We start from the raw sequence: 23681 nt of genomic DNA, 5'->3' as shown, positions 1-23681 counted from the left end.
TTGTTCTACCATGGAAAATTCATTACAAGCTAAACCAGTTGTTTTTGTTAGAAATTAGGTTTATATAATTGTGTTCAGACATAAAAGTGGTTACAAAAGTTATTGTGTACACTGCAAATTTCGTTGTTCATTGTCAATATAATGTTGTTCGTTGTCTCTTAAGTAAATTCTCAACGAAAAATCGGAAAAATAATTGTAATTCGTGGTCATCTGAGAAGCACTGTTTGAAAAAAAAGGAATGAGGACCAAGGTATAAGCCGAAGAAGTTTCTGTGGTAATAGATGAAATGTGATTTTTACCTAAGCAACATTTTAATTCAGAAGATTCAATTCTGGCAACAACAGCCTTCAATGTTAGCCTGATCAGACCACTGTTCAGAGTTTAATGTTCTGTCTTTACTGGGTTTGCGATTACTTATTAACCAAGACAACAATATAACAACTGGGACAAGCATCATTAAAAAATTCGATTTCTGGCAGAAAGATAGGTAAAAGTTATGCCCAATATTTTGAAGAATAATTAAGAGTGAAATTTGAAAAAAAAAATCTATTATATGCACAAAGACTCTTGTTCTTTGACCGCTTCCTTTTAATCAAATTTAGCTCTAATTATATATATATCCTCATCCTCGTATTTCTGACCGCACATTAATTATGTTTCCATCTTCAACTATGATGTCTTAGTTGTCTATTAATAATAATGCATCAATAATAATTTAAATTAGTGTGTTATTTGGTTATTTAAATTATTGTTCATAACGCCTTAAATTACATCACTAGATCAAGAACAGCTTATAATTCTGGCTACCAACCAGTTGAAATATTTTATTCTGAGAGTATTAAGAACGTAGAGTAAGGATTTTTAGGATATAGGAAGGTTTTTTTTCTAAGGACTTAAAAGGAGGTAATGTCGTCGGAAAGTTGGACTCTCAGATCTTCATCAATTCCTGGATCTGCTTGTTAGCAGTCTGTTGTCTTGGGGTTTATTCAATAATGACGAGTGACATTTATTGATTCTCTCCAACTTTTATTTAACTGCCTCTTTTATACCCTGGCACCATCGCATCGTCAGTGTGATGGCAGGAAGTTTTAGGAAGATGATGATAACCAATACGAATGTATTAAGTGGCATTTATACTTTATTTAGTTTAGTTCAGTTAATGTAGTAAATTTAGATTTAAGTCGCAAGGACAAAGCTTTTAAGTGTGTCCCAATATTTGCATATTTATTTAAAACTAAAGAGAATTTCTTAAAACTGCAACTTCTAAGAATGGCACTCCCCACCAGTAAAAAGACCCAAAGAAGAATTTATGTTTATCACTATGCAGATAATATATTTTAATGTTAATAATTTTTATAATGTGTAAGAGAAGTAGAAGAAAAAAGGAAAGTTGGATAAAGTCATGGTACACAAACAAGAGTCTCGAGAGCATCCGGAAAATTCAAAGATAAATATTATTAATCAATTCATAAGTTTTTTCAGACTCCAGCACTGGTAGAAACGAGGAAGAACAAGAGATGATAGAAGGAGCTCCAGGATATTTTGAGGTTTGGGATTAGTCAATCTTTAGGATTGTTTAAGATCAGCTATAGATGTTCGTGTCATTTGGGAAAGGGCGTAAAGATATTTATTAGGTGAGTGTATGCATTAAGTCTAACAATTTGCAATTTTAGCTTCACTAGATCAATAAGATTTTTGATTATTTTGGGAATTAAAATAGATTATACACCGTATTTTCTGAAAAATTAGACCCCAGAATGTTTATACTCTTGAATTGCCTATTTCAAGAAGTGCAAATTCCTCGATTATTTTTATTAAAAAAAACTATTATAGAAATTTGTTATTTTGCCCTTATCTTGAAGAGTAGGTGTGTGTAATTTTCTCAAATTTCGAGTTGGTCACGTGTGGACCGCGAATGCAACAATTGACCGGATGGACCGGAACTACAAGAACATATACTGCCCCCGGAGGCGGTGTGAGGGATGGTCGCGGGGACCATGGACCGTGACCAAGGCGGCGCCTTATATAAGGCGTGAGCTACCGTCGCCGGCCAGTAGTTGGCAGGATGGAGAGCAGAAGACTGGTGAGTAGGGGTATCATCTTGAGGGTACGCGTCTTAGCGCTTCTTCAGCGGGTCCAGGATGACGTTGGAGAAGAGTTTGCGTGGATAAACGGTTCTTAAAGCGATTTATAATAGGGAAATGAAAAAGTGGGAACAAACGACTTTCTCGAGATCATGCGCAAATAAGTGCTGAAGAATAGGCCATGTTTTATAATAGTTACAAAAAATGTTTCAATACAGGCACTTTGTAGTAAATTCAACTTATCATACTTTCTGATTGAAAAACAAATTTGGATTTTCTAGTATAATACATATTCAATCAATAACATCATGCCATTAAAATAGTTTGAATACTCCATTCGAAAGAAAATAATGTTTTTACTTCTAATATTTTTTCATGCTGATTCTCAACCGGTAAATAAACAGAATATAGATTTTTTTTTTTTATAGTATACTGAACAATTTAATTAGTCCTAGACCAGTTTTAACATTTCAATATTTCTTGTTTTCGTTAGCCAAATTTCAGCAATCCGTAGCTTCTTTTTCCTGTAATATAAACTCTTGGTGGTTAACATTTAATTGACAATTATTATGATAAGGATTAAGTAATTAATAATTATACTTATTAACAGTAATAATGGAACTATAAATTTATAAATTAAATAACATTTTTTTTAAAAATTGCTTGTATTTTTCCTTGATTATAATTGTTTGACTTTAAGATCCAGTGTCTTTGAAATGTTTACTTTTAATTTCTTCTGTTCAGAGATGATTTATAAATTATGTATATTTAATTAAAAATTTAACCAATCAAAATTAATAAAGTATATGACGCTACAAATCATTATTTAAATTAACTGTTTTTATATCAATGAATAGCATCATAGAAGAAAAGTATTTCTAAATAATTATACGAAACATAAAAAAAAAATGTTTGATTTAATTGTTTTATTTATTGGAGAAGAGAGTTGAGTCAATTTTCCTCAGTTGGTTTCAAATATTAATTATTACAAAATTATAAATAAAAGATACATATTGAAATTAACAAACATTCGTAAGTAGAATGATTGGTTGTTTATGCCAATGAAACCGTTGCTATCGATGAAAATTGCAATGAATCAATTGAACATCCTTAACGGAGGTTATCTAGTGCCAAAGCTGAATATATAGTAATTTCATCAATGATTTAATGATGTTTTATTATTTATATAAAGTTTCAAAAATGTTATTCATAGGCCAGAGGTTCCCAATCCTTTTCGATTTTCGGCTCCCTAAATAGTCGGATTTTTTCGCGGCGCCCTTAATACATCAGATTTTTTTATAAATTTTTGACTATATTAATAAATTGGAAAATTTTCCTTTTTAAAAGCTATTAACCATTTAACAGCGAAAAATAAAAATGCGGATAGGAAAGAACACCTTGAAAGTTTCTAAATTTTTGGAATTTAGTCAGTATACACGGTTATTGCAAAAAAGTAAAAGCAAAAATTCGAGAATTGGTAATTCCAATTGTTTAATTGAACATTTGGCGGCGCCCATATGACAGACAGCACGCCCCAGGGAGCCGCGTTGCACACTTTGGGAATCACTATTATAGACAGTATTTACAGACCCCTTCAATTAATATTTCGTGATGATGTGAGATGTTCAAAGAAAATATCTGGTGTCCACATCACACGATTTTCACTTAGCAGCTTATATAGAGATAAAATCAATCCTGGTACACTTTGGAACGTTTATCAGTCGAAAAATCGTGTTCAAATGAGATGAACAGTAGCAAGGCAAATACTGAGCCTTGGAGTATTCCTACCAATGCTGATGTGTTCGAAATGTTTTTAAGCCGTTAAAGAAAGTCAAAAGCACAAAGAGAGAAATGAGAAAATAATGAATAGAAGTATCACTCTGAGTTGAAAGTACTACTGAAAACTAATTAAATAATAATATTTTGAATAACCTCTTTCGTATTAATACAAAGAAATCTATTCTCCAAAAAGAAAGCATAAGTTTAAGAATATCATTAACACAACACCGTTAATAGCTTATCAAAACTTAAAATATTAACTATAACGAAATTATTGTATTCATGAGCATGAAGTAGCTTTTTTAAGTGTTTTTACAGCTTTAGTAACGAGATCAATCTTGAACTGTGATGGATTACTAACGAGGGCTGTGGCCAATCGCTTAGCTTTCTTTTCTGTTTGATTTAAGTGAATGCAAATCGATTATTATGTGATAAAACATTTATTCTAAATATATGCATACATTTTAAACTATTCCCGAATTCACGTAAAAGCTTTCTATTTAATGATTTTCCAAATTTGCCGCTATTTTGAAACGCGTTGAGAAATCATTAATCTCAATTTTTCTCAATCAAGAATTTTATAGATTATTGTGTCTTGGTCTGAATGAGCACATGATTATTTAAAATTCTAGAAAGTTAGTTGAAACATTTTAACCCAAAAAAATTAGGTGTGAAATTCAGAATATATAGTATATAATTTCTAAGAAAATGTTGAAGATGTTTTTAAAAGATTCTAAAATGTGAAACGGACCGGTAATGTTGGTACATCGTGAGAAGACCACTGAACCGGTAACATTATTTCGGATATTCCGAAATGAATTTAATTTCGAAACGTCTAGAAAAATATGGCATCAATATTGGAGTTATGGAAACCACCTAACCCGTCGTGGGTGTTATTTCTTATCATGTAATTATGGGTTTTACTGAGGGTTTACTTATTATCAATTTTAATTAGCATGAAAAAAAACATACAACTGAAATTGTTTCCTCTTATTCAAGACATTTCACACAGAATAAATACTAATATTTCGAAAATAGGTCAATTAGTAATTAAAGGCTTCAGATAAAATCAAAGATAATTATAGAAATACTTTTTTAAAAAATGTGAGTAAAAGTGGAACTAATCCGTACTCATTTTTTTTTTTTTAACTTTGACGGCATTTTATCACATCGAAATTTAACTTTACCAAATTGTTGATAAATCAGGCTCATCAATATATATTATTAAATCACTTTAAATATTTTATTTACGGTTATGAAAATGGTCAATTAGTATTTAATGAAGAGTTCAATTTCGAGATAGGAACTGGTTCTTTTACCTAATTTTTTTGTGATTTACTCTGCTGAGTTGTTTAACCAACATGATTTTGTGATCCGTTCTGATTTTCTTTCGACTAAAATGTTACACTACATAAACAAGAAGTATCCTTTTAGACTCTTTGAATTTATAAATTTCAAGTGAATCTCGTGTAATGCAAGTATTGGGGCTAAGATTTTTGTTAATGCTGCTACAACAGAAGCTTACACCCTCTTGCTGTCTCTTGTCTACATTTAAAATCTTTTATTAAAAACTAACAAAAATTTAATAGAACAGAGTTTGGCACAGGATAGACAAATCATGCAAGATAAAAAGAAATAAAAACGCTGCATAGTCATGGAAAATCGTATCAAAAATATGAAAAGAAGAAGTTACGCCAAGATTGAGAACCTTTGAAACTTGTACACAGAAACCTAATGAAAGGAAAACATATACCCATAATTCATCAACATATACCTATTGCCAATAACTGCTTACAATTAAGCACGTATTGATAGAATGTGACCTGCATAAGGAAGCAAGAAGGGAAAATGGATTCGACTTCTAAGACTTAATTGGAAAGGAGATCAAATTTCACAACCAAATTATGTAATATTTAAAAGACGTTAGAAACTTTAAGGAATTCGGAGAAAGAGAAATAATTTATCAACAAGCAATAGTGCTCCAATGTATTGTTACACACAATACAACATAATAATCATTACATTGTTCGATAAAATATAAATGCTAACATACAGTAATTAACTAAGATATTCGGATATTTAATACTACCTAGTAACATTGAGATTTTTTAGTTTTCGTATTTTTTTAACTGTTGAAAAAAAAATACAAGTTTAGTTTTAAATTTCTTAAGGTCGGTTTCAAGCCCGAAATCCTGATTACAAGAAATATTTTTTGGAAATACTGAATTTAAGTAATTTATCATAAAAATATATAAATAAGTAATTGAAAGTAAAACGATCCATTGTAAAGCAATTTTCTTTCATCGGAATTTCGATTCAGTTATCGCTTGTGTAATTAAAAAAAATACATTAATGATTAGAAAAATTGTATGCTTATTAACTATGGGAAAAGGATTCGAAATAATTTTTTTTTCAATATCCCACAACAAAATATCTGATCAATATAAGTTAAACAGAATTTTAAGGATAATACAAAACTTAGGAATTTCAATTTTAAAACATTTACCCAATAATTAAGTATGACGATGGTAATTGAAGCTAACAATAGAAAATAAGCAATGATAATGAGTAATTTGCTAAGCAGACCCTGACCTCCTGGCACCATCGAAGGTAATGACATCATCATTTGCCAATAATGAAAGTTTTTGGAATTGAACTAAGGATCCTTATTGTTTTTAGAAATAGAATTCCAAATGTAGATGCAGATCGATTATTGAGTACAATGTTATTGAAGATACAGAGAGAGGTCTTTAAATAGTTTTCAGATATTTTAGTAGTCATTAGTTTTTAAAATCTATTTACAGCGTATTTGTTAACAAATATCAGAATATCACACCACATAATTATTTCAATCGATTTTATCCTACCTAAAAATGATTTTATTAATACTCTAAAAATATTTTTTATGGAACCTTCGTTTATGGATTTTTATGATATAATTTAGTAATCATGATTGTTCACTAAACGTTACTACTGAAAATTACAACTGATGAATTAAATTTCCACATCAAACTAATTTTCGTGTGTTTTATTTAGTTGTGTTAGAATTTTATAGTATTATACAATAGTTAACATATATTTCAATTTTTTGGTATAATTATAGATTTTTTTCGGTGTTATATAAAAAAAATTCTTTCTTCAAAATGATAAAAATTTACATTTCAAGAAATTTTTTTTTTTTTTTTAGACATGGCATCTAAGTAACAGCACTTTATAGTAATTGTTAGAGTTCCACATAATCATCTGCCATTTTTTTGAAAATAACGACCAATAAGAGGTTTTTATACTCATGTCTCGGAAAGTTTTTTGGAAGCCTTAAAAAACATCTATCTATATACTTTTTTTTTGTGTAAGTATTTATTTGTAAATGAAAAAGAATTTTTAATTTATTCAAATTATATATGTGCTAATCGCAGTACTGGTATAAAGTGTGAATTTATTACCCGGTGTTAGGTACGAGATTAGTATATTGATATCGAGAGGAACATCGTACACCTCAAAACAATAAAAGTGATCAACATTTCATTTATATAAATTTACATCCGTATACAAAAATACAATTAGTAAATGTGATGAATGTTTCAGAACACAAGATAATCTGGGGAAGAAACCATCTAATTATGGTATTTCATCATTGCTTTAAATCAAAAAATTCTGTGGCCATGTTCTTTTTAGACAGCTCGAAGGATTATCAGGGATTGTTATGGAGGAAATTAAGAACTAATGAGTATGGGTGGGTAAGGATTTCGCAATGAAAGAAGCTATATTTATTTCGGCAACTAATGCGACGTTAAGGTGCTTAGGGAGGAGTTTATTTTTGACCTAATAATGAGCATTAAGAATTTTGTGAAGGATTTTGGATTGTACAGATTGTATTCAGGAGGAATTTAGTGAGTTGGCAGGTCTAGATTTGTAAAAATTATTAATAAAACACTATTCATTGTCAAAATAATAAAATAATTGTAAAACAAACTTTTATTTCAATAAATCTTTTTTTTTTGTTTTATCCCACTTACATTCTAATTGTTAAGTAACTATAACTTATTTTACCTAACCCTTTAAGTACTAGCAGAACTTAAATCGAATAAATGCTTAAAAAGTACCGTATCCATTCGTTGTTTCAATCTTTCCTTCATTTTAGCTATATCAGCCATTGAACTATTGAAATTAATGTTGTAGACTGCACGTGGAATAGTTGAAAACAGCTTTGAATACTTTTGCTTTGTCCAACAAATTTGTTAATATTTCAATTTAATTATTCCATCGTTTCAAAATCTAATTGTTCAATCTGACGGGGAATTTTAAGCTTGTGCCACACTAATAAAGTGTAAACGGCAATTTTCGGAATCCCTGATAGGTATTGAAATTTTGAAATCAAACCATTTTTTTTAACTCCAACAGCTTTCAAGTCAGAAATTTCAAACCGACAATCTTTAAGGGTTTTCTACTTCCAAAAACGGGTCCATTGATCTAGGATAGGGAGGAGGGAGAGCAAACCATTAAGTGACTAATTCTTTAATTAAATAGTAGTAAAAAATAATCAAAATAAATTACCTCATAAAATGTCTTCGATAATGCAAAGAATAAGATTTGTAGGTAAATGGTTGCAATATTGGAATGGTCCAATAAACGTGAAGGAATTTCAACTCAATGAATATGAAACTTTCTGAAAAAAAGAGATACGCCATTATTCCTTTGGTCATGAATTATTCAAAATTCTCTTCATGAATATGTCTGATCTGCCAGTTTCATACTACGTTGAATATTTAGACATAAAGTAATTGTGGATCTTATCAGTTCTGAATATGTTAATAAACTCAAAATAAATATATTCTTGCCTTAGCAAACGACATTAGCTGTTGGCTATTTCGATAAAAAGAGAAAATAAAGAAACACTGATGAATAAAAACTGCAGCGTGATCCGAAGATGAGGAAGCGTTACACACGCCGGAACAGACTCGGCCTCTGATCCACTTTTACTTCCTGTTCCAGATCATTCTGTCACGGGATTTACAAAACAAATCAGTCACTGTTGTTCCTCCAACCAGTTATTTAGAATTTTGTACGCCTTTCAGTCCAAACTGTTATAGAATGATTAATAGCTAGAATAAGTAAAGATAAATGAAGCTTGCTGGGATTAAAAATATGTTTTTGCTATCATTGGATTCACAATACTTTTTCCATTTATCATGGAGTTCTATCAATTAGTGTGAGTACCATACAGCCAATATCTAACCTTGTAATTGAATATTAGTTAATAAGACGAAAAAAAGTAAGATAAGAAGATACGAAAGATACTTAACATCATTAAGCTCGCCACAAAGACTAAAGATTGTTCTTGTTAAAGAATGTTCATCACCATAACATATAAAACAATGCATTGAAAAGTTTAAAATACCTTATTATTTCAGGATAAATCCCCGAAACGTCAAAAGAAATTACTAATGTATTTATTTGATAAAAGATGATATTAACTAGGAGGTCCTAGTGCCTTTGATTTTTTAATAAAGGTTGAAATTTGCTTCCAATAAAATTGATAAAAGTATTTAATAATAAAAGTATTTGATTACAGTTTCTAGAAAATTTAATAAAAATCCTCATCTAACTTTTTAAAATTTTATTAACGATAAATAACGAGGACGAAGAAACAATTTATTTCTTTAATTAAATAATATGTATCCAAGTTAAATCTCATAACACTCTTTAATTGAAACACTCTTCAAACTCTTGAAAAGTCCTAGGTTTCGCTCAATTCCGGATTAACTTAACACTTTTATCACTTGCTTATTAAGTGATAAATTTTACATACCATTTAATTAATTAATTACAACTATAATAACAGCCACAATAAAGTGAAAAGTTTATTTAAAAAATAAACTAATTTTAATATGTATTTATTTTATGATAAATAAAAATATAGAAATTAGCAATAAAGGAAATATGAGAATAAATAATTAATGCAAGAAAAAAGTTTTATAGTAGTAGTTTAATAATAAAGTTTGCCTAACTTTCAATGTTTCAAAAACACTGAACAACATTAACCGCTGTTATAAAAAGCGACTATGTTGAAAACCAAATGAAGGACTAGGACTTCCGAATTGTCATTTTAAAAAAAAAAAAAAAATATGAGAATAAAACTGTCAACTGAGGCTTTCATTATTTTTATTTGTATATATTATAATTTGCTTACATAATATTAATAAAATAAGAATTAGTTTACGAAACTTACCTTAGAAAATCCATAAAAGATATCTTAAGTGGCACAATTAGATTAAACACAGTCGAACAAATATGGGGCACTATAGTTATTTCTAAAAAAATTATGAAAATAAATAAATAAAATTTATGATATAATTACCGAATTAAAATAGTGACTGCAGTGTGGAAGAAACTTAAATTATTGAAGACTAGTTCACAGCTTAAAATAAAAATCTTACGATTTATTAGTAGAAATTCATCAATTAATATTGTATTAGATTAATTGAGATGAAATAGAGTTAAAAGGCTATAAATTCTCGTGTGTTAAAAAAATAGTGATTGAAATATGCTTTTATTTATAATAATTGGTAAAAGTAAACATTAGTAGTTTTTTGATTTCATTGCAAAACTGACAAAAAGGCCTTAATGTGAAAAAAAACTCTCCCTATTAGTCATTTCGTGGTCGGGCCAACCTTTTTTTTTTTTTTTTAACTGAGTGATCCTTGATCGGTTTAATAACTTTAAAGTAACCTTAATTAATTAATAATGACTTAATAGCCACGTCATTACACTAACTGATAACTACAACACTCCAGTAAGCACGTTTTAAGTTGCTCTTTGGTCTCCATTTATTTAACAATTTTCAACTTAGAAAATTGAGATTATTAGGCATAAAAGCAGTTTCGGAAGTAATTGTAACTATTATAAAAGGAAACACATTTTATTGGTGTTTATTCAACTGATGTTATCAAGTTCTTTCAGTCGGATTGCAGTCTTACGTTCGAACGTGTTACGTTCTTAACAGTTTTTATATTTTCTTCGAAATTAAAAATAAAAAAGTATGGGTAATTTTTTGAATTCATATTTCCAATCCATGCAACGCCGATATGCTTTTCAAATACTGAGACAGTACATACAATTAATTCTAATATTAAAAAAGTAGGTACGTATTTTGAGATTCTCTCTATGATAGGAAACGTACCTTTTGTACTATAATAAGTACTCAATCAAATCTTTAAAAAAAAAATAGAACTTTTGACTGAACATAATAACATGTTACAATCATAATAAATTGTGTTTATTCAATATCTAGTTTCCACAACAATGTTGTAAGCAATTTTCTGCAATGCCTTAAAAACACAAACCTCTCTCTAATGTCGTAATGTGGCCCAGCTATTACAAAATTATAAAAAGCGTTTTTTATTTTAGTTAATTCATGCTTAAACGGGCAAGCATTCTAGTTTTGAACCAGTCTTTCACTTCCGCGTACAAGCAAACTGCTATTAAGAAATCGATAACCAATAATGACTTGATCTGTTTTTTTATTTAATTTAGAAAATATATTTAGTTTCTTGTATCTTTTACATTTGTTATGTCAATTCTTTTAATTTGCCAAATAACTACATATGTTTTACCTAGTACAAATAAACTCTTTTTTGTTTTTGAAATCAGCAGTTGGAAACTATAATTTTTTCTCATGTATGGCTAATTATAACATCTTTTTTTGTTGGATTTAGAAGTATAAACTGATTAGATAAAAAAGAAAAAGGAAAGAAATTATAATTTGATTCAAACCTATATAACAGGAATATTTGATGTTGTATCACTAAAAAGAAAAATATGTTTTTCGTGCAGGTACTTTCTTTCATCTGTCTTCAGTTGCTGTTGGCTCTAACCTATGGTAGGATCATTGTTCTGAACTCCAATCCCTCTACGTACGGTAAGTCACAATCATCTAATCAAATTAATTATAATATTATAATATAATAAGGTACCTAAACCTATGGTAGTCGATGAGTATGCTAGAAATGATAGACCGAAAAATACTGGGTATGATATTTCCAGATATAGCTCGGTTAGCGCATAAGAAGCATGTGAGTACGATCGGCTAAACTTACCATATGAGGAAGACTATGGTTCTTGGATGGTTTAGGATATAGAGTATTCGTTACCATTAATTTAATATTTTTTATAAGGCTACTTTTATCCCCTCACTGACTTCTGTGAGTCATGGATATTATTTTAATACACAGAAACCAAATCCAAGCAGTAAAAACGAGGTAGCTGAGGAACAGAGGAAAAAATAAGGGATAAGGTAAGGAATACTATATTGTGATTAAAATCGACCTATACTAGAATAAACTGCTAGGAGGGAAAAAATGGGAATTGAAAAAAAAATAATGCAGAAGGAACAAAATAGAGTAAGGAACGAGAGTCGATGGAAGGAGGCCCAATAACACTTGGGGTGGTGCAGTCAAGGAAGCATTGGACTGGATTGGAATAGATGCGGACAGTGGATACAGGATTGAGGTGGATCAGGCTCTTACAATTACTCCCCGTATTGCTCTGAGGTAGAAGAGGCTTGAGCAGAAACTTTTATACATTTTATATATATTTTTATTACATATATGCACGTTATAATATTTTAGATAAAAAAGAAATTTGCGTATAATAGCTATCCATTTTGAGACGGAAATGAAACTTTATAATGCACTCTTGGTTGCTAATTTATATTTACTAGAATGTTCCTAGAGTAACGTTTCATCATATAATCATATATTTGTATTTAATATCAGATCAGCCTGGGGGGTCTTACATGGTTAATATAATAGTTAAATTTTTTTTCTCAATTGGTTAGGGGGTGATATAGTCTCGTGCAAAAGACACCTAACTATATACAACATTATACATTTTAAAAATAAAGATAAAAATAATAATTCTTAAGAATAGAGAAAAAGAAAAGTTAATAATGATCAATATAGAATTTACAACAAGATGTCCTGTTGCTGCAGGATCCTGGGGTTCAGTCTTCTGATTGAAGTTGGATTTTTTAAGTTGTAAGTCACTGCTTCTTTAACTGTCAGTAATTGGAAATGGAATTTTATGAACCGTTTTTTTATGTAATCCTCTATTGATTCTATTTGTAATTCCTGATACAATTGAGTAAGGTTTGGAAAATTAATGAGTAAAGTGGAAAAATTTAATTTATAAAAGGTATTATAAATATAGTTAAGAATATAATAATAATAAATAAAAAGGGTAATCGAACATAAAACTAAATTAAAAAAATAAATAACAAAAACAAAAAGGGAGCGAAAGAGTTCCTTTCTATACCCATCTGTACGTATATGGGGCTATAAAAAAATCAAAATATGAAAACTGTTAAAAATATAAAGGGTCAGAGATTCATTGCCTTGCAAGAAAGTACTGTTTTTGAATAATAATGTGGTGCAAGGAGGTGATTTGTTCAAGATCACGCTCAACCGCCAGATTTTCCCCAATTAACAGAGGTACTTTACAATGGCTTGGTAGCCAGTAACAGAATAATACTCTGCTAAAGCCAGATTTGAAGCAGTGTTCCAAGAGTTAGTAACATAGTGCTATTAAAAAAAAAATCTTCTCTGATATTAAGGAGATAGCTTGGATTGAACGTCGATTTAAAGATAATGAACTCAATCCAACTTTATTTCAGACTTAGGATGGCGCTTGAGACCTTAATCTGTTTTGGGTTTCGTAGATTTAGATTTCTCTATTCATATTTTTTCTAATGTTTCGTCTATTGGATTTATAGAAAAAAAATTATATTAGAAAAAATGATGAATTTAAGTTGAAATACAAGCAATGTAAATGTATCAAATCATGGTGTTCCTAGTTAGGGCAACACTTAGTTCCAAACAACTTATTATTTGCTGACTATTGTTAGATATTAATTTTGGGACCGAACATTTGTCATTCTTAAATTTCTTAGATATAAAAAGTAGTTTAGTTTTAGTAAGCTATTAAAAGTATTATAAAATGCAATATAATTATATATTTAAGATAAAATACTTTCTCATGAGTTTTCTATTTTTCTGATATCTTTTCAATTGCTCTTAAGCTTGGATGTTTAGCTGTTACTAGTGTCGCTGGTATTAACGACTATTCAGAATTTTCTGGTGAGTCTGGAAATCAATTTTGTAAATTATGAATCTTTATATACACTAATTACTGATTCTCCAAGGTAAATTGCCCAATATGAGTTTTGCACAGCAAGAAGACACGATAAATCTGAGCATATAAAATTGGAAAAATTGAGAGTTATCTAGCGCATGGAAGTGCTTTATGGTCAATATTCAGAAATTGGTGTAGACATTGCACTTGAAGAATCTGTGAAAGTTGCCTTGAAAGCGAGAAGATGGCCCCATCAGATGTCAGCTTCCTGCCTGGAGTCAGCGGAGCGTTATATTCTTTTCACTGTCAGCATTCGGATCGGATCACTCTACATGAACCATAGAGAAAGCGTAAGAGGGACGATAGCCGAGTAATCATTACTGGGTGGTTATATTTCGTTGGGTTTAGTACTTTTAAAAGAAAATATACTGTTTTGATTGTAAACTAAATGATAAAAAAAACTTTCCAACCAAAATATTAGTAATTTTTGAAAGAATTGCGCGCAACTACAAGATTCTTATCTCTCCAGAAAATATGTTCAACTTTGGAAAGCTTAGATTCAGACCCAGGAGTCTTTTTAAAGATTTGGACTTAATTCAAGGCTGATAAGAAAGAAAAAAGTTCGGATGGACTTCGGAAGGACTTGAACCTGGGTTCATTACTTAGGATCTCATTGTTGCGCCAGGTTCAAATATGATTGGGTAATAAATAAAAATATATTTTAAGTCTAGATCTCTGATAAATGGAGTATTCGAAACTAGAATCTTACTCCTGCTACCTGCTATGGCATATCGTAAACCTTCTTGAGGAAAAATTAATGACTATATTTAAAATTAAGTTGTCCACATAAAAAATAACAAATTGTTGCTTAATATTTAATGTCTCATTATTCTGAAAAAAATGACAATATAATGTTAATATTGTTAAAAAAAATCTACTTATCATTCGATAGTTATCTTGTTTTCTAGGATTCCCCTTTGTTTTTTGCAAATTTCAAATCATTCAAGATGTCTCAACAGTATTACATATTAAGCGTTAATGGATAACAATTATTATTTTATTTTTTATCAATTTATCTTCATTATAAATAATTATACTGTTGCAATTGTCATTTGTTAAACTGTTCAAAAAAGTAAATAAATAAATTATGCGTTAATTTTTATTTTATTAAATGGTATAAAGATTTTTTTCGGACTTGTGAGGTGTCATATGTTAAGCAATAAAATGTCATTATATTTATTGATAAGTAGCGTAATTAAAAAAATAAGATGTGAGACCAATCTAAGCAGTACAGAAGTCAAGAAGTGATAACTCCTGGTTTGTAAGTCTAATTTATTTTGTTTTAATTTAAAATATATTATGTAATAATATATTTAATTATAAAATAGTTTATGTTTGGTTATAAAATAATATCACCAAGAGTAATATATTGGTGAGTTAATATTGCTTATGATGACTTAGTTTTGAAATTATCGTGAAATTAGTTTATAAAATGTATAATATATTATTTCATTAGGTTAATTAAATGATGCTTCGCTATATTTAGGGGTTGAGTCTTTGTAACAATAAATAATCCACTAAATTTAATTTAAACATATTAAAAAAATTACCTTAACACAAGATTACTCTACAAATTAAATATATATATATCTTTTGTGAACAGGTTGGAGGGAGAAGCGGCAGTCCCACCCCAAGGCAACCCTTGCCAGGATTCCGGAAGTGGCCTTCTCCGACTCCAGCTCGCTGGGGATAGTTCCAGAACTAGTGGAGTATCTGACACCACCGCCTCCAGGAGACAGCCTCACCGCGGCAGCACGGCAAGTCAACAGGCAGGGGCAACCCTGGGATCTCGGCTACGACGCTAATGACATCCTGGTACCTCCGGCTGATCAGGTTAATCAAATTTAGTATTCTTATATGATAAATATTCATTTCTCTTAAATGAGTCATTTAAAAATAGTAGTTATTTGATATAACTAAGCTTTTGGGAAGGAATTCTTAGTTGTAAAAATTTCCTGTTTTTTTTTCAAGAGAATGAGTTGTCTATATTCAGTGGTGTAGCGTAGTAGGGTCGATGGAGGAGACGGCCCAGCCTGGGTGGCACTTTTAGATGGCGGCGAAATTTCACAATAAATAATAATATCTTTGAAACATTTCAGTTCATAATTTTTCTATTTGTAACCTGTACAATACACGATAAATATGATTATCCTTGAGAAAAAAAAATCTGAGTACATAAATAAGGACACAGTGCACCACTGCCATTAGTACGGCTACAATAGCAGTTAATTAGAGATTCCTTTAATAATGAGCATGAAAATAGTTAATTATTCCATTTTTCTCTCTCCATTGATGCGTTACAAGATATGAGTTACTTATTTAAGTTAATTTGACGAAATAATAGTCCATTGAGTATAATAGGATGAGAATCGCCCCATCTCAGTTAAATACTATATTTGTACTGAATTGTGTTCGTCATAATATTTGTTTTCCCTTTGAGACATCTGTAAATTCTTACTCCACTAGCAACAAAAAAAAAAGATATTATTAGTTGTTAAATAATCTCACAACGCGACAAGATTATGGCAACACAAATAAGCCCTTGATCATTTCTAGAAAATTCTCTAATATAAATACAATAAATCAGATTTATTATAATATAATAATGAATTTATTTCAAAATAAATGTTTAAAATTTAAAAGATTTTGTAGCACTGCCCTTCATAGTCATCTAATCTGCAATAGAAATTACAAGCATATTTTTTATTTAAATCTTATTCATTGAAAAAGATTCTAATTGTGAAACAATATAAACATTCATAGAAAAAAAAAACAATAACCAAATATTGAAAAAATTAAAATGTTAAAATAGGTATTGGCAAACCATGATATATAAGTGTCTCATACTAATGCGAACATGCACTATTTGTAGTAAAGACAATCGTTTTCATTTTTTATCCATTGGAAATTCTTTATTTGTTAATGGGCTAAAGCTTACGCTGTTTTAAAAGTATATAAGAGATCTATTAAAATGCCTAAATTTAGAAAAGTATTTGAATAAATCCAACTTTTTTTTTATTTACTTTTTAGTTCACTATAATTTTTTTTTTCCAATTTAAAATAATTTTTCCATTTTTGATAGTATAGCCTTTCATTTTATTTATATAGATAACTTTCATAAATTTCATCTTTTTTAAATTAAAATAAACTGTAAAATAATAATTCTGGCCCATGTCCAACTTGATCGTTTATATGTCTGAACCCTTGAGATTGATTGCAAAACGTTCAGATATGACAATATAATATATTTTCCAATATAAAATAACTAAATATTATTACTTTTATAACACCACATTACTTTAAAACCTTGTTTTGGTGTTCCATATTCTGCATCAACGATTCCATCTATTCTGCAGATGTTTCACTTAGATATGAGAGATTAAAATTCCTTATTTTATTATTTAATAGATTATAATTTGTTGTTTATCTTTTAGAATACAAAGAGATTGCAATAACAAAGCAAGATAAACAGCAAACAATATAACCTCAGAGAAAATACTTTTTAGAAAATTATTACAGTCAAAGAATAAACAATTATATTAACTTAAAGTACAGTTGATCCAATGTATTATTTCTCATTATTCTTTGCTGTGTCAATTACTAATCCTTATTAAATATAATAAATATAAAAATGAATTATTTTATATGTATTTGCGAGATGTTTGCGAATTTGTGTTTGTAATATATCTCTAATTCTTTACAGACAAGGCAGTACGACACTCTGAAAGTATTTTCCTTGGTGCCAAGTTCAGGACCAGCCGATGGAATTCCAGCTCTGGACAGCTCTGAACTGGACAGTTCGGGCTCAGGGTCCAGTGAAGACTTCGCATCACAGGAGTTCAGGAGGGACCAGCGTGCACCCCAGTCCAAGGGTCCAGTCTACACCTACGTCAAGACGGACAAGCATGGGCACTTCAAGTGGGGTGTCAGGCATGGCAACTGAAACTGTACAGTTGTTAAATAATGGTTTGTACATTATTTTCAAGGAATTTATAAAAACTTGAATCACATTCATACTGGATAATGTTAGTTTTATATGTCACCACGATATGAAGTCCGGTCACTACGATTTTTCTTCTCTATTCTTGAAGATCTGATATAATTGACACTAAATTAATCAGAAAGTTAGAACTTGGTGAACTTCATCACCTTATCATACCCAATATGTAGTTAGGGTGTCATTAAGATCATCATGGAAGCCCTTCGAGAAAGTTCTGTGACTGATCTATAATTATTATTTTTTAAACGAATAATTGGTTTAATAAAACATTATAATGCTAATTATATGAAAGCCAAAAAAAAAAAAAAAAAAAAAAACCATTTGTTTGTTTTTATAAACTGGATCAGTCTTGTCCGAATGTTTTCAAGTTGTTCCACAGTGAATTATTAAGTGTTGGAAATCGTGCATTTGTTTGTCGTTTTGGTATTCACCACTGTATAGTATTTTGTGTGCAGATTATAATGTTTTAAAGACTATTGTGTAAAGTTGTTTAGTAAATAGTTTGAAAATGGCTAATGAGCCAAAACATTAATAAGAAAAATTATTAACATAATAACTGTTTCATTATAATGATCTAAGTATTTTACGTTTGTAAGCCGATTGGTAAGGAAGTATTAAATAGTACACACCCAAGAATATAGAAAATACTCTACCAAGATGTGATGTAACTGGTTTATTAAAAACAAAATTTCAATGCATAAATTAAAAATGTATTTAAATGCAAAGTTTAAATTCCTATTTGATAAATTATACCCTATATCTTAGGCACCGCTGAAAAATGAAGGAAAAAAATTAAACTGAGTTTATAATGATTATTTATCGCAAAGTATCATTTAATGGTGTTTATATAAATTTATCACAATCGGGGACTCTGCTTCAAAATAGTTTAAAAATATTATAAAACTCTTTCGTAATAAATTTGAATATATACCCTTTATATAGAAAGAAGTACACATGTTTCACTCTAGAAGACAGCAATGAGTAGGGAACATTGATTTTACCCTTCTGTATTGAAATACTTATGTCCAACTTAATTATTATTAAAAGTATATATGTTCAAACTTGGAATATTTGTTAAAATTATTGGAGATATTGTTAAACTATTCGACGCAATCAAAAGATGTCTTTTAACCAGATAATTCCCAAAACTTTCTCGTTTAACCAGCTACCAGGCATTCTTAAGAATTTTTACCACTTCCTCATGAATAAATCTTGTGATTTCATGAGGGATCTATTTTAAAATAAAATTTAAAATTAAAAAATTCATGTAGTATATGAATTTCTATACACATTCGTAGATAAATGTTAGAGGGTTAGAAAAATAGAAATCATAGCTCATTCGACTCAATGATCTTTTTTTAAAATATTTAAATTGTTATTAGCGCAGAATGAAACTACTTTTCTTAATTTCCTTCATGAATAGAAAGCTTTCGGTATCTTCGTCAGTTAGGAAGTAAAAATTTGTTTGCTCGAGCTATAAAATAATACTAAAACTCACCTGTTTAATAAAATTAATCAAGCTGTGGAATATTTCTGAACAAAATTATAAAAATAAGAAAAAAAGAGATATATAATAAAATTTGAAAACATGCCGGTTCTCTTTAACCTTCATCAAAATGTCTCAATTTATATACTGAGCCGAGATCAAAAAGTGTAGTGTATGACTTAATTAATTAAAATATAAGCCAATGAGTCTAAAATGATGAAAAAATATCTAGTTACCAGTTTAACAAGCCAATGGCTGATTACTATGAGAAAGTAACACCCAGTCTTGAGTTATTAAGCAATATTAGTCACTTTACCTTATTCGAGATTTAAAAATTGTCGTTAGGACAGAATAAATCTAGGTCAATCATCTGAAGAAGGATTTTGGGTTCCTTAAGTAGATAAATGCCAAGAAAATATTTTTTTTTCTATCCATAGCTACCTTCAAGACTTATTCATGACACATATATTTTTATTAAAAGAAAAAATATTCAAATATATTATATCTTTCTTAATACTTCAAAATTATAAATATTTTCCAGATTTTGAAGATGAATCGAATGTGATAATGATGTTATAAAGATTTCAGAATTTTACATAGGTAATTTAAAAATTATATAGGCACTCTTAGAATCTAGGTAATCATGAAATTTTAATAAATGTTGAAGATTCCTATGTTCCAAATAAGTTAAATATCCGTGTGAATGTGTCCTTCAAATATAATTACGTGTAAATGGAATTATAATGTAGGAGTATAGGTATAGAATAGGAACAGTATGCAATGAAAGGAACAAGAGATCATCGCAAGCTCATTGTGTGTGAAACCGGTTTTAAAACCACTCTACCTAACAATTTATGATTAATTTGCTAAAATGATTGTAGTAAACATTTAATTCCTTAATATTATGGTTATCATGCTCTATGCATTCCTTCATTATATATTTTTTCTATTTCCATAGTGCTGGAAAGACCTCCTTCTCAATTAACCTCTTGGTCTATTCCTCTGTCTGGTGTTTTCTCTCTATTTGGTTTTTTATAATCTAGTGATCAGAGATTTTTGATATTAATCTTTGCTCAACTGACATAACCAAAATACAATAATTGAAATTGTACAACCTTTGATAATTGATTCTATAAATTAATGTAAATTAACTATTCATAATAAATTATAGCTAATGGTAGTAATAAAAATTGGTAGCAAAGGCTTCATAAATTTCAAATCATCCTTCACTTTTTTGAACTATAATGCAACATTATGATTGGACATATATGTATAATTATATATTTTTAATTTTATTGATAAACTTACATTTTTCAACAATTATCTTGTCTCGTATGAGGACGAAAAAATCAGTTTATTAACAATAAATAGCCACTATTCACTTCAGTTTTATTTTTCTTATTTTATTAAGAAGAGGGAGTATAATTTATCAATTGGAAAATTTTAAGTTATGATCTCAAATATTTATATTAATTATTAACACATACAATTTTGATCCAAATATGGCCTCAACTTTTATTTTCAGAAACTCTCCAACGTTATGGCCCTTAGGCCATTTTCAAGGAGAAAACCTATAAAAATGTTTGTATTTATATTAATTACATTGTTTCCTTAACAACATACTGATATTTTTGGCTATACCTTAAATATTGTTGTCATGTTCTTTAAAATCGTTTCTGCAGGATAATTTCTCTTGCCATATCATTAAAATAAATTAAATATTGGATCAAAATTGTGTGTGTTAATAATGAAATAAACCACTTTCAACCAATCATTAATCTAATATTTATATAAAGTTCATTTTGATATCCAAAATTTCAATCAAAATATTTGTTAAGTTGTTGCTTTTTTTTTTGTAAATGAAGCTGTAGTATTATGTCTTTCACATTTTTTAAAAAATAAACCTGTGGTTTCTCACACATTTCAACAGTGTATTATTCTAAATTCTCCATGGTCTTTATTTGGTAAAAATACAGCTTTTTATGTGGTGGATGTGGATTATTTAATAACTCCATTAACAAACTGCCAATAAATTAGATAAAACAAAAAAAAATCATTATAATCAAGCATATTTATTTATTTATAATATTAATCTAAATAAATTAAAAAGAAATGAGAAATCGATTTCAGTACGCTTCACTGCATGTAGAACACTTGACCGGTTTTGGCCATTTTCTAACTTACTCTGTTTTTTGCGCATTCCCTAGACTTTGATATAAATATATCAATATCTTAAAATCAACATTATTATCTATGTATTAAAATGCTGATTACTGCTCTTTCATAAATCTAATTGGTTCATGGACAAGAACATATTTATTGTATGTTAAATCAAGAAGCTTTCTCACAGTGTTACTAAAGGGAGAGAAGAAAAGAAAAATCATAAAACACCAAATTCATATAAAGAGGTTGTGACATTTCAACACGGAAAAGGAGAATGAAACTAAAATTTTAGGAACATTATAAATAATTGTCGCAATACTTTATTAGTTATTACAATTAGTATTTGCTTGAAAACAATTTTTTTTTTTTATTAGATTAATCATTTTTTATCATTACGGGGAGGGGGGCAGCTGCCCCCTCTTGCTCTCCCTCTGGGCACCCCAATGCGCTAATGTGTCTTTAACTGGTCAGGAAAATGTGGGATTTAGTAAGAATTAAAATGTGCTCGTAATGCTGGAAAAATTGTCTAGAAAAGAGCTGTCTTAGAGTACCGTGCCTTACATTTGCACAGTGGCCAAACGTTACAGCTGTAACTTTCGACCACTAGTTGCCTGTAAGCTGGTAAGTTACATTAGAAAAAAATACCTTTATTAAGCCTAAAATTTTTTATTAAGTCTGGAAGCGATTAATTTTTAGAAATCATATAGTACATAATGTTGGATGAATAAGATATCCCTAATTTGTAAGTTCTCTGAATTTGAATGTGTATAAACACAACATAAAAAGTAGTTTATGTCCATAATTACTACATCATAACTACTATTAAATTATTCAATTTTTATTTTTATTTCGTGCAAATTAATTATTTCTATATTCCATTGTTTCAGAAGTTTTACAAGATGGAAAAGATGCAGTAACAAACGAGAATACAGGGGTCTAGTTGAGATGAAAGACCTTTGATATTGCTCTAGAAATGCAGTTTAGTTCCTAATACACAATGGAGATATGATCTTATAAAATTCATTATATGTATATACATTATAATTTAAGAGACGATTAAATGTACAATGTGATGTTACATATAGTGTGAATGATGTTAATATTAGATCTCATGAAAATAAAATAAATATGTATTTTTCTTTATTTTAAACAGCTTTCCTGTATTTTTATCCTTCTGAAACAACATTTTTGGGGTGGATGTATAATCCAAAACGAATATAAAATGTATAATCTATCCAATGCATCCCATAATCGAGTCTTGATAACTTACATTGATTTATGAATTATTTTGTTATTAAAGATCGCTGTAAAAGTGGACAGCGAAATTGTGTTATTATTGCGAAGAAGATAACATGGATTGAGGACATCTTGTTTTCCTTGTTAGTTTTTTTTTAATGGCGTAAACATCACAGGTCATGAACGGCAATCATTTTGGCTTTTATTTATTTTATTGTTATATATTTTTTTAAATTTTATTTTTTGGTCTGTTCATTGTAATATTTTTTAAAGTAAATTTCATGATTTTAAAAACTTATTCTTACTGTACCTATTCTTAGTCTAGTCCAGTGGTTCCCAAACATTTTTGTTCTACCGCTCCCTTCTTTGTCCCACCGACACCCTGCGAACTTTTTAGTGCACTTTTAGCGCACCCTGGGAATCATTTTTTTAAATTTTCAATAGCAATTAATATGAAATATATATGTATTAATGTTTCTAAATTTTTCGTAAAATATAGCAATGAAAGGTGTAAATTAATAACATTGAACTTGGAAATTATGAAACTATTTACTGAACTCAGAATTTAATGCCATACAAAAAAAGTTAAAACATTCGAATTCATCTTAATGAGGAGGATGTACCGGGTGTGCTGCTACCAATTTAGTAATCCTTGGCTCTATTTTCCTCAGCAGTAATATTGTTTGGGAATCAGCAGTCAAGTCAGTCTCTATGACATTTATGGCCGGAGGTTCATCAGTTACCC

General features: G+C 29.2%; 1 protein-coding gene across 1 annotated transcript; it reads left to right on the top strand.

Moving 5' to 3' along the window:
* Positions 1-2056: 2056 nt before the first annotated feature.
* Positions 2057-22850, top strand: LOC106691854 (uncharacterized). Its single transcript, XM_014437753.2, has 5 exons — positions 2057-2083; positions 11697-11781; positions 15655-15884; positions 17755-18017; positions 22588-22850. The coding sequence occupies exons 1-4, from the start codon at positions 2066-2068 to the stop codon at positions 17992-17994; spliced, it is 573 nt and encodes a 190-aa protein (XP_014293239.1). The 5' UTR covers positions 2057-2065; the 3' UTR covers positions 17995-18017; positions 22588-22850.
* Positions 22851-23681: the final 831 nt, after the last annotated feature.

Source organism: Halyomorpha halys, unplaced genomic scaffold (genome assembly GCF_000696795.3).
Source record: "Halyomorpha halys isolate HHAL.00 unplaced genomic scaffold, Hhal_1.1 Scaffold3779.1, whole genome shotgun sequence".
Classification (NCBI taxonomy): Eukaryota; Metazoa; Arthropoda; class Insecta; order Hemiptera; family Pentatomidae; genus Halyomorpha; species Halyomorpha halys.
The sequence above is the reverse complement of the archived record's forward strand: the minus strand, read 5'-3'. Positions and strand labels throughout refer to the sequence as shown.

Coding starts and splice junctions, on each gene's coding strand:
- LOC106691854 (XM_014437753.2), top strand. Junction 11,782..15,654: donor CTCCAATCCCTCTACGTACG/GTAAGTCACAAT, acceptor TTTTGTGAACAG/GTTGGAGGGAGAAGCGGCAG. Junction 15,885..17,754: donor TGGTACCTCCGGCTGATCAG/GTTAATCAAATT, acceptor AATTCTTTACAG/ACAAGGCAGTACGACACTCT.